This window comes from Cucumis sativus, chromosome 1, assembly GCF_000004075.3.
Source record: "Cucumis sativus cultivar 9930 chromosome 1, Cucumber_9930_V3, whole genome shotgun sequence".
NCBI classification, from domain to species: Eukaryota; Viridiplantae; Streptophyta; class Magnoliopsida; order Cucurbitales; family Cucurbitaceae; genus Cucumis; species Cucumis sativus.
This window is the reverse complement of record NC_026655.2, coordinates 7,892,735-7,909,899: the sequence shown is the minus strand read 5'-3', so window position 1 is coordinate 7,909,899 and position 17,165 is coordinate 7,892,735. Positions and strand designations below refer to the sequence as shown.

Below are 17,165 nucleotides of genomic sequence, written 5' to 3'. Positions count from 1 at the left end.
CAAAATACTAGCATTTGTTTTTCAAATATTAACGTTTTCCTCTCATTCTTTTAACTTCAATGTATAAAAGATTAAAATTCTAACAAGACATTTGTTATCATTTCAAATGGTATAATTCAACATATAAGATTTTACAATCTCAAATGCTAATATTTCAACCAGTGCACTTAAATAGTTTACATGCCTAATTCCTAGATAACATTAAAGTGATATTTGCTTATTTGGAAGTACTTAAATTGTAGGTCCACTCTTTAATTTTCAAAGTTGTCCTAATTTGACCATTTTCTTTTTTACAAAATCCTCTATGATAAAGTCTATCAAAATTTAAAGATCTGTAGATATAACTCACTATTTTAGGGAAAAAAAACTGCATAATATGTTAGGATCTTCTCGAAAGGTATATAATTTCTAAGTCAAATGCACATATCTTAGCTTTCGAAGTATAAGATTGAAATTTACTTCTCTTCTAAAACCAATTAAACATAGACTAATTCTCTTTTTGCCACGACAAACAACAATTTCAATCAGAATGAGAAAACCATGTTAGGTTTCAAAATACTACCCCAAACACAAGTATCAGATTTAACTACATATGTTAACTATTGAACCGTGTTGGCAGTCCACATCCCACCCTCAAACATTGGAAATAGCTCATCCAACAAGTCTATAAGCTACCCCCATTACAACATGGATTAAACTATGGGTGATTTAATGTTGCTAACCCTACAAACTTTTTTACTTTTTAGCTTCTTACTTTAAAGTTAAGATTAAGATGAGAACTCTAACTTTGATGGGGAAAATATTTTAATTGGGTGAGGGAATCTCATGAATGGCTCAGCCACCATCCACCATGTTCTTCTTCTATACTTTAATTTTTGAAACCAAACATTTCTGACTTCAAAGGCATCATAAAGTAATCAAACAAACTCATACATATAGTTTTCAGTGGAATGCTACAGAGTAAAAAACACAAGACAGAAAATAATAATAATAATAAAATCCTTTTTGTGAAATACATGCAATATTGGATTTATCTCTAATCCTTCTGAAAGCCTTCAGATTCTTTGTCTCTAATTTTGTCTTTAAATCCTGTCTGCCACTAACAAATATTGATGCAACCTTATTTTTAAGACACCATATTTTCTAAGTTAAGAAAAGTAAAAACAAAATGCAGAATTTTAAATTTGAAAATATGTTTATTGCAACAGTTTGTACTTAAGTTTCTGATGTGTGCAGTGTACTCAATGTGTTGGTGATGACTGAAGCCAAACCCTGAGTGGCCCCTCAGCTACCCATTAATAATCCAAAAGGGTTGTTTCATTTTCATTTTCATTTTCATTTGTTGGGTTCAACAAAAACTTAAAGGTTATTTATTGGGGTATTATTACATGAAGTGCATTGCCACTGGGAAAAAGACAGGTTTTGTTTAGGGGTTGCTTTCATGACTACTTTTTCAGACCCATAAATTTGGTGGTACCAATTCAAAAGGCCACGAGGAATGTAGGAGTGAGAGAGAGAGAGAGAGAGAGACAATTAATGGTCCTAATTCCTACCTAAAGCTTTTTGAAGTTTCAATTTGCCTCTCCACTTCTCAGCCATTCCAAAAATGTAAAACAATGGAAAAGATAAAAACTTCTCAATTCAAACTTCTTTTTTTCATTTTTGTTATCATCACTCTGTTGATCTTTGGATTGAATTATGTTTCTGTTAGTTGACTTTTTTTTTCTTTACTGATGTATATGTATTTCTATAATAATAATAATAGGATATTGTAAATTTTAGGGATAGGCTTTGAACTTAACTTTCACTTATGGAATTTTTTTGTCAAATCAATGGACACATTGTTCTTATTTATCTATGAATGTTTAATTCTAAGTTCGATGGAGGTATCAAACACTAAACAAATTCAAGAAGGAATAATGGTTCAACCAAAGTCTATAATTAGAGTAGGACTCTAAGGACAAATTTCTATCGGCTTTAAATTCTTACAAAATAGTAAAATACAGTTAATAAAGATTCACAAGAGTCTAAGAAAACTAGGATACTTTAATTTGATTAGTGTGTTTGACACAAATATTTGAACACTCAAACATTTGTTACTAGAACAAATGCATAAAAACACTCATTGAGTAAACTAAAAGACACGTATATAACAATAATAATAACTTTTGAACATGCAATACACCAAACTAAGTATTTCAAGCATATAAATAAGCATAAATTTATTTACTATGAATTTTCTTTTACTATAAAAATTGTATATATTTTTTAAAAACAAATATTTTAATAAACATGTCCTTGTGTGTCATATCTAGATTTTAAAAAATACCATGCCGACATGTTCATGTCGTATCTATATATGTGTATGTGCTTCTTAGATAGGAGCATTACCTCATTAAAAGATAAAACTTGCTAAGGTAAATAGTTAAATATGGAGTCATTGAGTGGAAACAATATGTACTTAATCATTTGCTCACTTCCAACTAATATTATGGCACATTTTGAAATAGACTTTCAAGTGTTTAAGACATTGTTTTTTCACTAAAAAAATATGTTTTTCAAGCATTTAAAAAGTGAATCCAAACACATTCCTTATTTGAATAACTTACCCTTTATATTTAGTTCATTCTTTTATAAACAAACAATGACTTTAAGAATGCATAAACATAAAAAGAATACAAAACAAAACCAACCCAAAAAAAGCACCTACTTTTGAAGTAGAGGACTCAAACTAAGCAAAACAATAACTACGGAATAGTTACAATAGGTCGTTCGAAATCGAAGCCTACAAACAATACCAAAAAAAAAAATAGAAAGCAAACAAGGACAAAATCTCATGAGATTCTTATCCACCCCTCTAAAATTTCTACTATTTCACCCACCTAAAAAATTCCACAACATGGCACTCACCCCCTACTAACCTTAAAAAGCTACCCTTCATATTCAATTCACCCAAGCATATTTAGTTCATATAAACATTTTAGAAAGAACATCTTTATGGATATATAAGGTAAAGCAAACAAAATGATTCCATGGTAGAAATATAATAGCCACTCTAGATTTATTTAACATCAAAGTGGGGAATGAAATCAGGTGGGTGACATTGATATGAGTAGAAAAAATGGGGTAAAGTTAAGTGAGTGATGTACCTGTGCTAGCACATGCCTTGCATTTATGAAGTTCATCGCTCATGCTTGACTTGGCTTATTCCAGGGCTTCTGTCACGCTCTCCATGCATCAGCTTTTATCAGCCTTCCATTTATTTGATTTTTTTCAATGGCTGCCAAATTTTATGGCGAAATGCAAGATAAATGCAACGATATAAAGTACATGTATATTTTGTGTAATAAAAAAATATTCACAAAGGAAAAGAATTACAAACATAAATTAAGAATCGATTGTGGTGATAAAATATGGTATAAATGTCTGGCCATCTCTGTTTTGTTTTGTTTTCCTCCATTTTCTAAGTTGCCCCCACACACCTTCTAGACTGGGACAAGCATTCGAGCCACACATCTGCATCATTGCCTAATATTAGAGTTAATTATCAAATTAAGATATGGGAATTCCAATATTTTGAGTCCAAAACTAAAAGCAACCTGAGGATTTAAAATATATAGTCTCAACTAAAGAGTAGAAAATTCAAATCCTCAATCTTCTATCTTCACATTATTGAGCTTAAAACACAAACTTTCAAAAACTTGCTAGATACTTTATAAAGTTCAGGGATATCGACCATATATAACAATTTAGAAACAATTACAAACACAATAGTTATATTTAACAAAAGAAACAATATTGCCTTTTATATCATTCATAATATGACTTACTTGTCATGTACTATGTTTTTGACATTCCAACAAACAATATTGTTCGAAAATCTATATTTCCTCTTAGGTTCAAATCCTCCCCAAACAAGTAGCACTAATAGAAGATGATTTGGAAAATTTTGCAATTCCCTTCTATAATTTAGATAATAAGCCAACCTCCTATTCTTGATTCCTACAAATGATAAATTGCTATATACTCTATGCCTATTAATGAGATGTGTATGAGATTTGGGTACCAAATTGGCACCCTCTAGATGCTACTGATTGGTCTTCATTTGACCCATAGACCCACACATACAATATCAAACACAAAATAAAATTTTTGGGTATCGGTACTACTCAGTACCCACAAACAATATATATATATATTATATATATATATATATTTCTCTCTCTCCCTAGCTTTTCTCTTGGCCTGTTGGTTGTTTCTCTTTCTAGCTTTTTGCTGTTAGTATTGGGGTTTCACGGGTCTTGATTCTTCCCTTTTTTCCTCATAGCAATCTGTTTACCAACAACTTCAACTCCTGTGGTCTTCCCCTTTTTATATTCTTCTTTCCGCTATTTGCTCTTTGTCCTAAGCTGCCTCTCTTCACTCTCACACTCAGTTATGCCTGTCCCTTTTTCTCTTCTCTGTTTTCTCACTCTGCTTCTCATTTCCTACACACCATCAAAATGTGCCAATGCAAAACCACCACCACCTAAACAAGCCCCCGCCCGCCGCCACCGCCTCCTCTCCGTCGACTACTATAACAAAACATGCCCTCACCTCGACCAGCTCGTCTCCTCAATCACTACCCAACAGTTCAAAGACGCACCAGTCTCAGCTCCAGCAACACTCCGCCTCTTCTTCCATGATTGCTTTGTAGAAGTAAGAAAATTCTAAAGCCCCATTTGGCCATTACCCTCAGCCACACCTACATTTTTACTACATGCATTGTGTAATCAATTTCAATTACCTGGATTTTGAGAAAGCTCTTCAAAATGGCAGGGTTGTGATGGGTCGATTCTGATATCAACAAAGCCAGGCAGCAAAGTGGCGGCGGAAAAGGATGCAGTGGACAATAAAGGGCTGAGACCTGAGGCGTTTGAAAGCATCAAGAAAGCAAAGGCGTTGGTTGAGAGCAAATGCCCTGGCGTTGTGTCTTGTGCTGACATCCTAGCAATCGCAGCCAGAGATTTTGTCCATTTGGTGAGAGCCTTTGCCTTTTCTCTTGATTCAATAAAATCTAGTCATTTTCTGCATATAAAACGGCACATTAAAAAAAGATTTAAGCAAAACATAAAGGATTGTGTTTGATAGTTAGTTCAATGATTTGATATTGAATGGACATTGTTACTATTCTGCTTAGATAATGTGAGGGATAGGCTAAATCAAAAGAAAAGAAAATACGTATAGATGCAGTATCAGTATCCTAGAAAATTTGCCACTGTCTCCATTATTTAATTAGTAAGCTTGAGCAACACAAGAAGGAAAATGACAAGAAGAAGATGGTTCCGTTTATTATTGATCTGTAAAGAACACTTGGTCCACAGCATCGAAATGTAGATAAAAAAAACTGTCTTTTCAACTTCACCATTTTCCAGTTCAGTATGAAATCTAGTTCTGTAAAGTCAGATTCTGACACAATTCACAATCAGAAACACATCCTCATGTTCATGAAAAGCATACATTAAATGAGGACTTTATTGTTAAGTTGGTTATAAAATTATATTTACTAGAATACGAACACAATTGACTGCTGTCATGCAAATTGCAGCCAAGAAAACAATTCAAATCCAAATCGAAATTAAGCAAAAATTAAAGCAGTAGATCAAAGTTCCATGTGCTTAAGTTTATTTATTTATTTATTTTTGTCTACAACTGGTTTACTACTAAGTTGTCCTTATCTAAACTCCACTATTTAATGTTATTTTCCTCTGTCCAATGATGCTTTAGTTAATAATCATCAATGTTTTTGGATTCTACATGGAAGAAAGGAAGAAATAATTGAAATATTCTACATGGAAGAAAGGAAGAAATAATCTCCCATGTCGTATAAGGATGATAAAAGTGATTTCCATCCCATCTTGGGCCAAAGCCCGTTAGGCTTCATTATGGATAAGCGGTTAGCCCAAAAGTGTTTGGACCTTTATAGGCCCATCATAAATTAAATTAGACATCAAATCCAACTTCTGACCTATTTGAATTTTTTTTTCTTTGCATATTTAAACCTTTTGACTTTAAAATAATTAATACATATTTCATGTCGGTTAAGGTTTATTTTAGCTATGTAGATTATCAAGTTTAAGAGTGTCTTATACAAGAGTTGAATTTTAAAAAGTATCAATCTTGCTTATGCTCTTATTGTCCTCTATGTTTATGAAGTTTGGAATTTTCGTCGGAAGTCTCTTCAATTCCTTAATAGACACTAAATTATTAAATTTAAACAGTTTAGAGTTGTAACAGACATACAGGATTCAATATCATATCTAATATACTAGTTAGTTAATTTGTGATTAGAGCATTATCAAACACGAAAGTTCCAAAACAGACTTCCAAAGTTACTTTTAGATATAAAGTTAGAGTTTACGACTAAGATAAATTTAATTTTGTCAAATTTGAAAGCTGTGAATAAAAATACAAAAATCAAATGTTAAATTGATAATAAAAAGTATGTTTGAAAATAGTTTCTTCAAAAGTTAATAGTAATAACGATAATTTTAACCTTTCGTTTAAAGAAAAAACATATTGTCGTTAAGAAAAATAAATTCTGAAACGAGAAAATTGCAGGCAGGAGGGCCGTATTACCCGGTGAAGAAGGGACGATGGGACGGGAAGATCTCCATGGCGTCCAGAATAGGTTCCAATCTACCACGAGCAAATTCCACCGTCGATCAACTTCTCAAACTCTTCAATTCCAAAGGTCTATCGGCCGATGATCTTGTCGTCCTCTCCGGTGCGCATACGATCGGATTTGCACACTGCGAGCACTTTACGAACCGTCTCTACGACTACAGAGGCACGAAGCAACCTGATCCAGCGATCGACGGGAGACTGCTGAAGGAGCTGAAAATGTCGTGCCCCAGGTACGGGGGAAATACAGATATAGTGGCGCCATTCGATGTAACGACGCCGTTTGTGTTTGATCATGCGTACTACGGAAATTTGGAAGGGAAATTGGGATTGTTGGCTACGGATCAAGGTCTGGTTTCGGATGCGAGGATGAAGACGATGGTGCAGGGTTTGGCGAAGGATAAGCAGAAGTTTTTTCAAGCTTTTGCGGCGGCGATGGACAAAATGGGATCGATTGGTGTGAAGAGAGGACGAAGACATGGAGAGCGAAGGACGGATTGTAGCATTCACCAGAGTTGATGGATGCTTTCATCATCATCGTAACATATTTGAAAATAATCCCTTTTTGTATTTCTTTTTTAATTTTATTTTTAGAAATATATGAGAGAAATTTCTCTATAGAATGAGGGGTTATTGGCTATGCAGCTCGTGAAATATTTGAAAATGGCATTTCTTAGCACAGGGGAGGTAGTAAATGTTGGTTATATCTCTACTTAACAAATACACGTTCTAACACTTGGTTGGAATGGGTTGCCCTTTATTGTCTATTCTCTTGACAAAATAAGCTTAAGTCACGCTAATGTCTAGATTAAAACTAGTATATAACCATAAAAATTACATTGAAACTTAGTTTAGAAACATTAATTTGTAATAACTTTAAATTTATTTCTCTAACTTCTTTGAATTGATGCCATGACGGTAATACTTGAGATTGAGATGCACTATCTTCATACATATCTCTCATCACTCGTATTCAAAAAAATAGATTTTATAAAAGATTTAAAATACACAATTTCATAACTTGTACTCATATGGCTTTAATTGTAGAGTAGTTATACTAAATTTAAGTCAAATTCAAGAGACTTGCATGCACAAAATTTCAAAGTTTGAGAAACATGAAATACATTTGAAATTTCAAGAAGTCGAGACATGTTAGGCTATAGATGATTGTTACTTATAAACTTTTAGTAAAACATAATATAATAATATTTAAAATATTTTCACATTTTCATTTTCGTCAACCCATTCCTAGAGGCTACAATTTTACAAAATCCCAATCCCCAAAAAGAAGCAAAAAAAGAATGAATAGCGTAGCAAACCTGCCATTGTTCGCAGCCAGCGTAAGTACCAAGCGGACCACAGTATTCCGCTTCAGCAACAACAAACTACGCCCCATTAGATCCATGAGAGCTGTTGTCCAGCGAGTCGCCTCTGCAAGCGTCCAGGTCTCCTCTCTCTCTCTCTTTTCCTCTCTTAATGCTTTTCTAAATCGCCGGTGTGAGATACTGCATTTCACAGGTCGATGGCCGCACCGTTTCAGAGATCGGCCCAGGTCTCCTCGTGCTCGTCGGCCTTCACGACTCCGACTCCGACACCGACGCTGAATACATGTAATCTACTCAACCATCTCTCACCCCTCCCTCTCTTTTCTATACTGATTCCATCCGGCATTAAAACTTCTTTTCAAATTGGGTTTCAGATGCCGTAAGGTCCTAAATATGAGGTTGTTCCCAAATGAGAGTACCGGCAAAGCTTGGGACTTAAACGTAATTTAATTATACAAACACTCCTTGCCTCCTTATTCCGAATTAAACAAAAGCTTCAGGATTTGCTTTACTACTTTCCTTGATATTTCTTCCAGGTGATGCAGAAAAACTACGAGGTTCTATTAGGTAAGTGAAAAAAGGTTTGGGCTTTGCTTCGAAGTTTGTACCTAGAATGTGAATTGGAGTTAATCCACTAATTAACTTATACTTGGTGGATTGCAACCAGTCAGCCAGTTTACACTGTACGGAATGTTGAAGGGGAACAAGCCGGACTTTCATGTGGCAATGCCTCCCCAAAGAGCTAAACCTTTTTACGCTTCTGTGGTCGAGAGGTTCGGTAAATCCTACAACCCAGATGCGATAAAAGGTAACCTATCTTTCCTAATATGAAATTCAGTCAATATGCTAAATAGGAACGGGTTCAACCAGTAGTATAAAGAGTTTACTGAATCTTGTCTTTGTTCCCTTTTCCTGTGGGTAGATGGAGTGTTTGGAGCAATGATGAAGGTAATCTCACTATGCTCAGTTTTGGATTCCGAGTAACTCTGATATTTACTAGAGTATACAGTTTTGATGTTTTGGGCACTGATGTTTGAGAAGGTCAATTTGGTGAATGATGGCCCAGTCACAATGCAGATTGACTCCCAACCGTCTAAGTAAGGAAATCTACCAATATATGAGCTCTCCTTCCTGCTGCAGTATGTTCAGGAAAATGGTAGTTTGACTGTGATTTTCTCATTCATTTCAGGAATACAGTTGAGGCTTCAGAAGACTCGTAATTGGTTTCGACAATTTAAGATCTGACTGGGATTCTTTGTGGGCTAACAAGTTGGAGTTGCTTGATGGGCTGAAAGATTCTTTACATCAAGGTGTAGATGTTTATGTCCTCTTGTGCTTGGCCGTGGGGTTGTATGCAAACTTGCTCCTCTGACAATTGACAATATCTAATTTTCTTTCTCATACCTTTTCATCTCTAAGACCAGAGCAAGCTCCCAAGGCTTTGCTGAGAATCCTTTGGAGGACTTAAAAAAATTGTTCAGCTCCCACTGTTAGTTTTAACCTCTTCAGGTTTAAACTTAATAAATGTCAGCAAAATCAAGATCAATAACCATGAGCTAATTTACAAGATGCAAATAAAGTACATCGTTATTTTGGAGGGTGGTAGGCTCATGTAAAATAAACTTCTTATGAACATGATACAAATGGTTTTGAATTAATAAACCATTCGTACTCTAGAATGCTTAAGTGAGAATACTTAGTACGATGAACACTGAATATTCTAATCAAGTGGCTGGAAGATACTGGATTAGTGTTATATGATCTACTCAACTAGGTTAAGATTAACTACGAAATAGGTAATGAAAGATATCTCAATACTGCTTTATTGTTCGTCTATATTAACTTTGACAAAAGGATGGCTCCTGCTACTGTAGGTGACCCTCGTACATCTTCTCAAGAAGTAAGTTCATTCGACCTCTATAACTTTTTGGACATGATTGTTGCAGCAACAAAAATGGCCTCTTTTGCGCATGATGAAATTTCCAACTGCCTGCATTGTGACAATTTTAAATTTTGAAAAGGGAGCCAGGTTGAAAATCTACCTCAAAATTATAGCAACTATGATGCAGCATGTTAAAAGCTAAATTAGAAAAATCAACCTATGACATCACAAGCGAACTTGAGATAGCACGACTTGTTATGGCATGCATCCTAGACCAAGATTCTCTCCTCTGACGTGTTGAAAAAAGGAAAACGAAAAACCCTGCATCGCCATAATTGAGATGGCAGTGATGCCAGTAGAACTTTTTAAGTTTTCACTCGTGTTATAAGGCAACTCCACCTTGTCCCTTCCAATTCTATTGTTTGGCCCTTAAGTTTACAAGGTTCATGCAGCTCAGGGCATTTAAGAATTCAACAAGGTGTTTAGGACTAACTGAAGTCGTCGTCTATGGGGTAAGACAAGAACCAAAATCGTCATTACCAAAGGTCGAAACCCTGCAGTAGCATAGAAAAACCATGTGTTTTTTTCGGTATAACATAAATAAAGAGAGAATGCTTCAAGGGGCTTTCAACAAAAAGAAGTCATTCTAGTGGTCATCCTTGAACGTGACTCTGGTAAACTATTCTCGGAAGTTTTGTCATCAGAAAATGCTCTGTCAAATGCCCTGCCCCTTCAACCAAGGCTTAGAAGTATTCTTCTTCAGATTGGTACCTCAAATGTGCAACAGAAGTCATGGTCCTAGTTTGTTAACTCATTGTAGTTAATGAATCAAATGTTCTCTATTTGATTTTGAGATAACTCAAGCTCTTTCGTTTCGTCCTCTTGATATTTTTTTCTTTAATATATGAGTGTTCGAGCCCACTTACGTGCACATCGACTAATCTCATGGAATAACTCATCTGACTCTACAACATTTGGATGTCAAAGAATATTTATAGGAAATTAATTCCTAGATAGGTGGCCACCATGAATTAAACTCACGAACTCTTAGTTAATTATTTAGACTATGTCTCCCTTTTTATCACTAGGTCAACTCATGATGGTTTTCATTCTCTTGAGATGATCTTCTTCAAGCTTTTCAAAGATTACTTCTTTTATGGTTATGGTCTTTGGCACACTTTTGTTTCCTTTCCCAGCATTTCATTTGGCTTGAATTGTTTCCTTTGTTGTTTTGATTGATTTTTCCCTTTGTTTGGAGCTTGTTAAGTCCTTGAACCTCGTTTTGTTTGTTTTTATTAGAGATTCTAGCTCTTTGTATAATTCTCTTGTATTTTGAGTATTAGTCTCATTTTATAATAATATTAATGAAGAGGCTGGTCTTTCTTATTAAAAAAGATACTTGTAGAATCACAATGTAAATATACTCAAATTTGAAGTGGTACTTCCGGCGGCAATACCCAAAGGTCAGAAGAATGGTTCCCAAATTGGGCACAAAATATGCTGACGTGAAATATACAGCTTTCCCCTGGGCAAGGAGACGTCTAAACATAGGCGTACTGACCATGACATACCCACATAATTATTAAGTTTGACATGTCATATACAAAATGCAGCCAAATAATCCTATTGAGTTAACTATTGAGGCATAAAAGACACTGGAATCCGTCGAAGATAAAAGACGAGATACTTACTTGTCCAACGTCCTGAGGGAATTAAAAACTAATATCAAATTTTTGCAAGTTTCCACGACGGAACCACCCGCCATTTGTTCTTTGGAAACTGAGAGGTCTTCAACAGATTGTTTAGCAGAGAGCAACAGGAAAGCCTGAAGAATGATGGACAAACTCAGTAAACTATTTATGGCCTCTACTAACTAGTGCAAATAGATTACAAGCCAATATGCATAAACATAAAATAAAACAATTGTTTCAAACCGGAAGGTGATAGGCAGAAACTATATCTCTTATATACTTTTTCCCCTTTATTTAGTCATAATGTTAAAATGGAAAACATCTAATGAAAGGGCTATGCTTGTCATCAAGGTTTAGAGTAAATGAAAGCTCACCAAAGAGTAACAACAGCTAAGACGAAAAACCTTTTCATAAAGTACTGATGAAATTTATCTCATCTTACATATAGAAAGCACTGACACGACAAAAAGCTGTCAACATAGTAAATAAGAATTCCATGCATGCTGGAAAGTCGACAAAAACAACCATTAGTAGCATAGCTGTGGGTCCAAGTACCATTGAGTTTATTGTATAAGAGACGGGAAGTGAATCACCTGAAAACCATGTGCTAATAAAAGATGAATTGCATGTGCACCAATCTTCTTAGTAATACTTTTAGTACTAGAGCTGTTCGAAATACACTTCAATACTCCAGAGAACGTTGCATCTTCTGCAGGACCATTAGACCTCCTAGTACGAACAGAAGGCTGCCAGGTGAAAATAAACATAATAGTTGTGTTGTATTGTTTAAAATTGATGTGCCAATGTGTGTGTGTGTTAGATAACGAGTCACAGAACCAGTATGGTCAAAATTATACTCGGTAATTAATGCAAATACTTTTAAGAAATGATTTAGGGAAAGAAAAACCCAAGTAGTAACATTATTAAGTAAATCTGACGGTGTTGAATCACATATATACCTTGGAGATGTATTTCCAGAAAAATTGCACGATAATTTCCAGTTTCCACTTTGAGTCCTTGAAGACCTGTGAAAATATTGCAAGATCATAATACTATATTAACAAGTTGAATTTGAGGCATAAGGCTAAAAACAAGGAGAAAAGGCCTTGACAACTTGTATGAAAACTGAGAAGGAATTTCATTAACAAAAGAAAATAATCATGATGTTATCAGGGGAAGCATATAGTTGTTTCTGCTGCGTTGACAAAGGAACCTCCAGAATACACAACATACGTAGTATGACAAAGAATATCATGAAAGGCAAACGAGCTGTATAATATTTCTCTGCTACTTGCCACTATATGGGTCACTAATACTAATTGGATAAATTAATTAGAAGAGAATAAATTTCCAAGCAAGAGACGAATAAAATATGGTTGGATTTGGATGCAACCTGAAGAAATGGCGAAAGAATGCTTTTATCATAAGTCAGTTCATCCTGAATAATCTCTGCGAGTGGGGTTCTGAAATCACACAAAGAATTATTATTAGAGAAGAATGCGGTTCTAATAAGGGAGAGAATACACTGGAGGGAAAAGAAAATAATGAAACTAGTACCTCACACCATCAGACCTTGTAGTATGACCTTGCATATCCGCATTCTTTTTTGATGAATCAAGCTCCATTACCTACGCCAGTTCTCCATTAAGATCAATAATAAAGAAAAGTAGTACTTGGATGACTAGAATGCCAAAATACCAACCATTATCATAAGTTTCAGCATGGCAGCACATGTTATCCTTCCAAAATGAAGAAACGCAGTGGCCAAAGCAGTATCAATAGCTTCAGGTTGTTTCGCCACAGAAGTCTCAGAAGATTGGACAGCATTGTCATATTCAGCAAGAAATTGACCCAATCCACACAGGGTGGTCACACAATCCTTCATTAATCCTTTGTAGTTCATTTTCCTTGAACACTGAAGAAGATATAAAATTTAAACATAAGCAAAATAGGAGATTTAAGCAAGTTGCTTGACCAAAGAGAAGCGTCCATCTTAAGTTCAATACATAAAATAGAGAATCACCATGTGAATCATGACTAATAAGTGCTAAAATAGGAAGAGCAAACTGTTGACATCATACCAGAATCATGTTAAGCAAAGATTCCCGTACAAGGATCCAGTTCATGGTTTCTGCAAGTGCAAGCAAATAAACTTCTTAATTACCTAGCAATTAGCACTTAACAAGGACATAACTTATAGATATAGTAGTTTACCTTTGTACATCTGATTTCGAGGCACAAAATCTCCTTCAAGGGCATTGACAAGATAATGAAACAATAACATGTTACTTAGAACCTGAAACAAATTTGAGCAAAGAAGTTGGCAACGAGACTAGACAAAGATTAAAGCTGCAAAATTTCCAACCATCCCCTTCAAGTTATGTAGTAACTTATGTGGAAAAAACAAAAGGATGTGTGAAGTACATATTATAATAATTTACATTTCGAGTGAATTCACAATTATGCTTGCACCAACTCTTTTCATAGACAAAGCAAACATAAATATGGAGAAAACCTTGGTATCCAACGCTTGGAAATTTTCAACATCAGAGACTTCTGCTAGGCCTTGCAGAAGTTGATGAAAGCCCTGCGAAACATCAACTTAATTGAAGGCTGAATAGTGCATACATGAAGGATGAATTCTAGAAGCACATCAATTTAATACTTCAAAGTTACAGTAAAAATTAACTAGTTCAATCTAAAATTTACTTCAAACAGAAAGAAAAAAAAAAACTAGCTGACAAGTACTCAATAAGTTATATCAGTAAACGTGGTGCAGTCAAAAGATCATTCAATGGGGCAGACAGCTATGCAGGGTGAGTTTGGAAGGTAAAACTGACCTGGGGATCAACTAGTCCGCTAGTGAGATCATTAGCCCCTGCCCTCTCAATATCTGAAATATCAGTGCCTAGCACAAATGGAGTCCAAGCCTATAAAGGAAACACAACCATCACAGAAAAAGGAAAAGAAAGAAGTATCACAGTTCGATGGTTAGCGATTAAAGACGCAGAAATTCAATGCTTGCAATACCTCCTGAACCACAACTAATTCATGGGGCGTGCTGGATCCATTGGCATTCGTCATATACACCCTAGGGAATTTCTGTAGAAAGTAAGAGCATCAAATTCACGCATGCACCCATGCGGAGAGAGAGAGAGAGAGAGAGTTGGCTATGAAAACCAATATATGGAAAAAGAATAGATCTCAGTACCCTGTCTAACTCGTTCAAAAGCTGGTAACTTGTTGAAATCAGTTCGAGAGACTTCCCGAACCTCAAGATTTTGAAAATTGCTTCACACATTTTGCTTGATCAACAAAATTCCATGTAATTACAATATCAGCTAGTTAGAGAAGATAACAAATTACAATTCCAACAGATGATATGAAATGCTCGATCAAGCTTGAAAGACTAGAAATAGAAAGAAGAGGTTTACAATGTTGGTGGCGATTTATTTTCCGGCAAAAGCGAAGCCGCACGAACAGCTTCGAGAAAAGCAATTCCTAACGAAGAACATCTTGATCAATAAAATGAAAAACGGAAACACGTAATTTGGTTCCTACTGATACGTTAGGGATTTGCAGATTAATGAGAAGTGAAACAGTAAAGAGTCCAGGTCATTGGAAGAAAATGGGTTGCTCTACTCATAATTCCAATCAGTTTTCAGAATCCAAACAGTAAAGAACAAAAGGAAAAGTAGAAAATGAAGATCGTACTGTCATCATTGGCGTCTGGAGTGTGTTTAGTGGCTTCGGATGCGTCGAGAATAGCTAAGGTATTCTCCTCCATCGCACCTCGAACGCCGCTGCTAGGGTTTTCCATCAGCTTTTTGCGTACCTCCGGTGGAACTTCTACTACAAAGAACGATAGGGAATTTCAAAAGCTAATTCAAAGAAGAGGAGAGAGTAGGGTGTGTTTGCTTGATTTCCCGCCAATTTTTCAAGTGGAGAATCGAGAAACGTATGGTGGCTGTGCAAATGCAAACTAATAAAGACGAGAGGGAAAGTTCAACAATAATAAAGTGAGTGAGTTACTTAATACTTGATAGATAGGCCTTCAAATGTTTAGGGTCTTTTCAACCAGGATCCAAAGTTCATTTTAAAAATGTGTTCAAAACATTAAACTTATTTTTCATTTGTAACTTTAGACGATAAATTTAAGTCATCTCTACAAAAATCTCTCAAAATCTCTTAGCTTTTAGTGGAAATGTTATTTTTATTTAATATTTTAGTTTTTTTCTTTTTCTTAACACTTGTTTTATTTCACTTTTGTCTTTTCCTTTAAATCTCTTTCTTGTGTCTCAACTTTAACAATGCCAACGTTTGTATCTATATATTTTGCCTCAAACCTCTACAACAAACAAACAATGTGTATCTACTCCCTCTAACAATGTGCAACCGGGCACAAAGTTCTTTTAGATGCCAAACAAAACTATAGCAAGTGGGCTAAACACAATAACAAATTGAGAAAATGATAGAGATTAAAAAAGTATGAAATTGGAGAAAAAACTCAATCATACAAACTTTTTTTAGTCATCTCTACAAAAATTCAGTTTAAAATATATGCGTTTGTAAAGTCTTGAAATCCAAAACCTAGAGTCGATAATATTTTTCATCTTATTTCAAATTTAGTGCAAAGATTTATACAAAAAAGTGTCATTAACGTTGCTATTATACCAAAGCACGATGAGGATGAAATAAACCTAATTTTATTTGTTTGTAGTAGTGTTTCAATTGCAAATCTCTCAACCTTAGATAACTTGGTTGACTTATGATAATTAATGAACTTTTCAATCACTTTACACTTATCTTGAGAACTCGAGCTTGTTTGACCTTTAATTTTATTAGATAATTATCAAGAGTTTTCTATAAGATTTAGAAGTTTTAAGATAAATTTTGGACCATTGAATCTCATACTTTATTCAATATTAATTTATGGTAATTGGATCTTTCACATCTCTATTATGACATGTGGAGGCATTGGATTGTACACATATGTCAAAGACAAATTAGAGCCATTGAATTTGCTATCTTTTGGCTATAAATAGGTGAGGATCTATGGTTGCCAAATCATCCCAAAATCTCCACCAAGTTGAGTGAGGTGTAAAATAGAGAGAGTTTCTCTTGTAAGAGAGTCATGGATTCATCCGTAAGAAAGAAATGTTTGTAACACCTATTTTATATAGTGAATTCTTGTATATTGACCGTGGTATTTACCCTATCTTGTTTCGGGGGGTTTTCATATAAAATTAGCGTACTCTATCACCTCTTTCTTCTTCCCCATTATTATTGTTCTCAATCTACTTTAATTGCAATCTTACTCTATTCAATCACAATTTGTATTCGCAACAAATTAATCTATTTTTTACGAGTTTCAATTATTCAACATTAACCCAATTTATGTTTAACAAATTAGTCTTAGTTGCAATCATGCAACCACCACGTGAGACAATTTTATTGGAAGCTCAAACCCTTTAATAGGCACTTTTGATGGATCAAATTTTTTTAATTCATCAACGAATATCTTATAGTTAACAACTTCCATAAAATGCCAAAAATAATTGAAGCCATTTTTAGCGCACAAAAGTTAGATTTACAATAAACATA

At 34.8% G+C, this 17,165-nt stretch overlaps 3 protein-coding genes and 1 long non-coding RNA gene across 6 annotated transcripts; 2 read left to right on the top strand and 2 right to left on the bottom strand.

The window, feature by feature from the left end:
• Nucleotides 1–786: 786 nt before the first annotated feature.
• On the bottom strand, nucleotides 787–4,923 carry LOC105435206. Its single transcript, XR_004216142.1, has 3 exons — nucleotides 4,787–4,923; nucleotides 3,383–3,516; nucleotides 787–3,280 (listed from the first exon to the last, which is right to left on the bottom strand). It is a non-coding gene; the product is annotated as an uncharacterized LOC105435206 (long non-coding RNA).
• Nucleotides 4,236–7,428, top strand: LOC101216263 (peroxidase 19). Its single transcript, XM_004148733.3, has 3 exons — nucleotides 4,236–4,698; nucleotides 4,819–5,019; nucleotides 6,601–7,428. The coding sequence occupies exons 1-3, from the start codon at nucleotides 4,438–4,440 to the stop codon at nucleotides 7,180–7,182; spliced, it is 1,044 nt and encodes a 347-aa protein (XP_004148781.1). The 5' UTR covers nucleotides 4,236–4,437; the 3' UTR covers nucleotides 7,183–7,428.
• A 359-nt stretch (nucleotides 7,429–7,787) lies between these two features.
• On the top strand, nucleotides 7,788–9,585 carry LOC101216751 (D-aminoacyl-tRNA deacylase). Of its 2 annotated transcripts, none has more exons than XR_004216139.1 (8): nucleotides 7,788–8,108; nucleotides 8,182–8,273; nucleotides 8,363–8,429; nucleotides 8,525–8,555; nucleotides 8,656–8,796; nucleotides 8,911–8,936; nucleotides 8,998–9,085; nucleotides 9,178–9,472. XR_004216139.1 is itself a non-coding variant. In XM_011655066.2 (8 exons), exons 1-8 carry the CDS (start codon nucleotides 7,827–7,829, stop codon nucleotides 9,206–9,208), a joined length of 726 nt encoding a protein of 241 aa, XP_011653368.2. In that variant the 5' UTR covers nucleotides 7,795–7,826; the 3' UTR covers nucleotides 9,209–9,585. The 2 variants fall into 2 exon arrangements, 1 of the variants encoding a protein (XP_011653368.2); XM_011655066.2 differs by having other exon boundaries at nucleotides 7,795–8,108; nucleotides 9,030–9,085; nucleotides 9,178–9,585.
• Nucleotides 9,518–15,587, bottom strand: LOC101216512 (negative regulator of systemic acquired resistance SNI1). Of its 2 annotated transcripts, XM_004148734.3 has the most exons (15): nucleotides 15,276–15,581; nucleotides 14,996–15,062; nucleotides 14,773–14,866; nucleotides 14,592–14,663; nucleotides 14,402–14,491; nucleotides 14,077–14,148; nucleotides 13,776–13,857; nucleotides 13,643–13,692; nucleotides 13,264–13,476; nucleotides 13,119–13,189; nucleotides 12,955–13,024; nucleotides 12,521–12,586; nucleotides 12,155–12,307; nucleotides 11,562–11,695; nucleotides 9,518–9,978 (listed from the first exon to the last, which is right to left on the bottom strand). In XM_004148734.3, exons 1-15 carry the CDS (start codon nucleotides 15,379–15,381, stop codon nucleotides 9,906–9,908), a joined length of 1,413 nt encoding a protein of 470 aa, XP_004148782.1. In that variant the 5' UTR covers nucleotides 15,382–15,581; the 3' UTR covers nucleotides 9,518–9,905. The 2 variants fall into 2 exon arrangements, with proteins under 2 accessions (XP_004148782.1, XP_011653380.1); XM_011655078.2 differs by lacking the exons at nucleotides 9,518–9,978; nucleotides 11,562–11,695 and having other exon boundaries at nucleotides 12,155–12,290; nucleotides 15,276–15,587.
• Nucleotides 15,588–17,165: the final 1,578 nt, after the last annotated feature.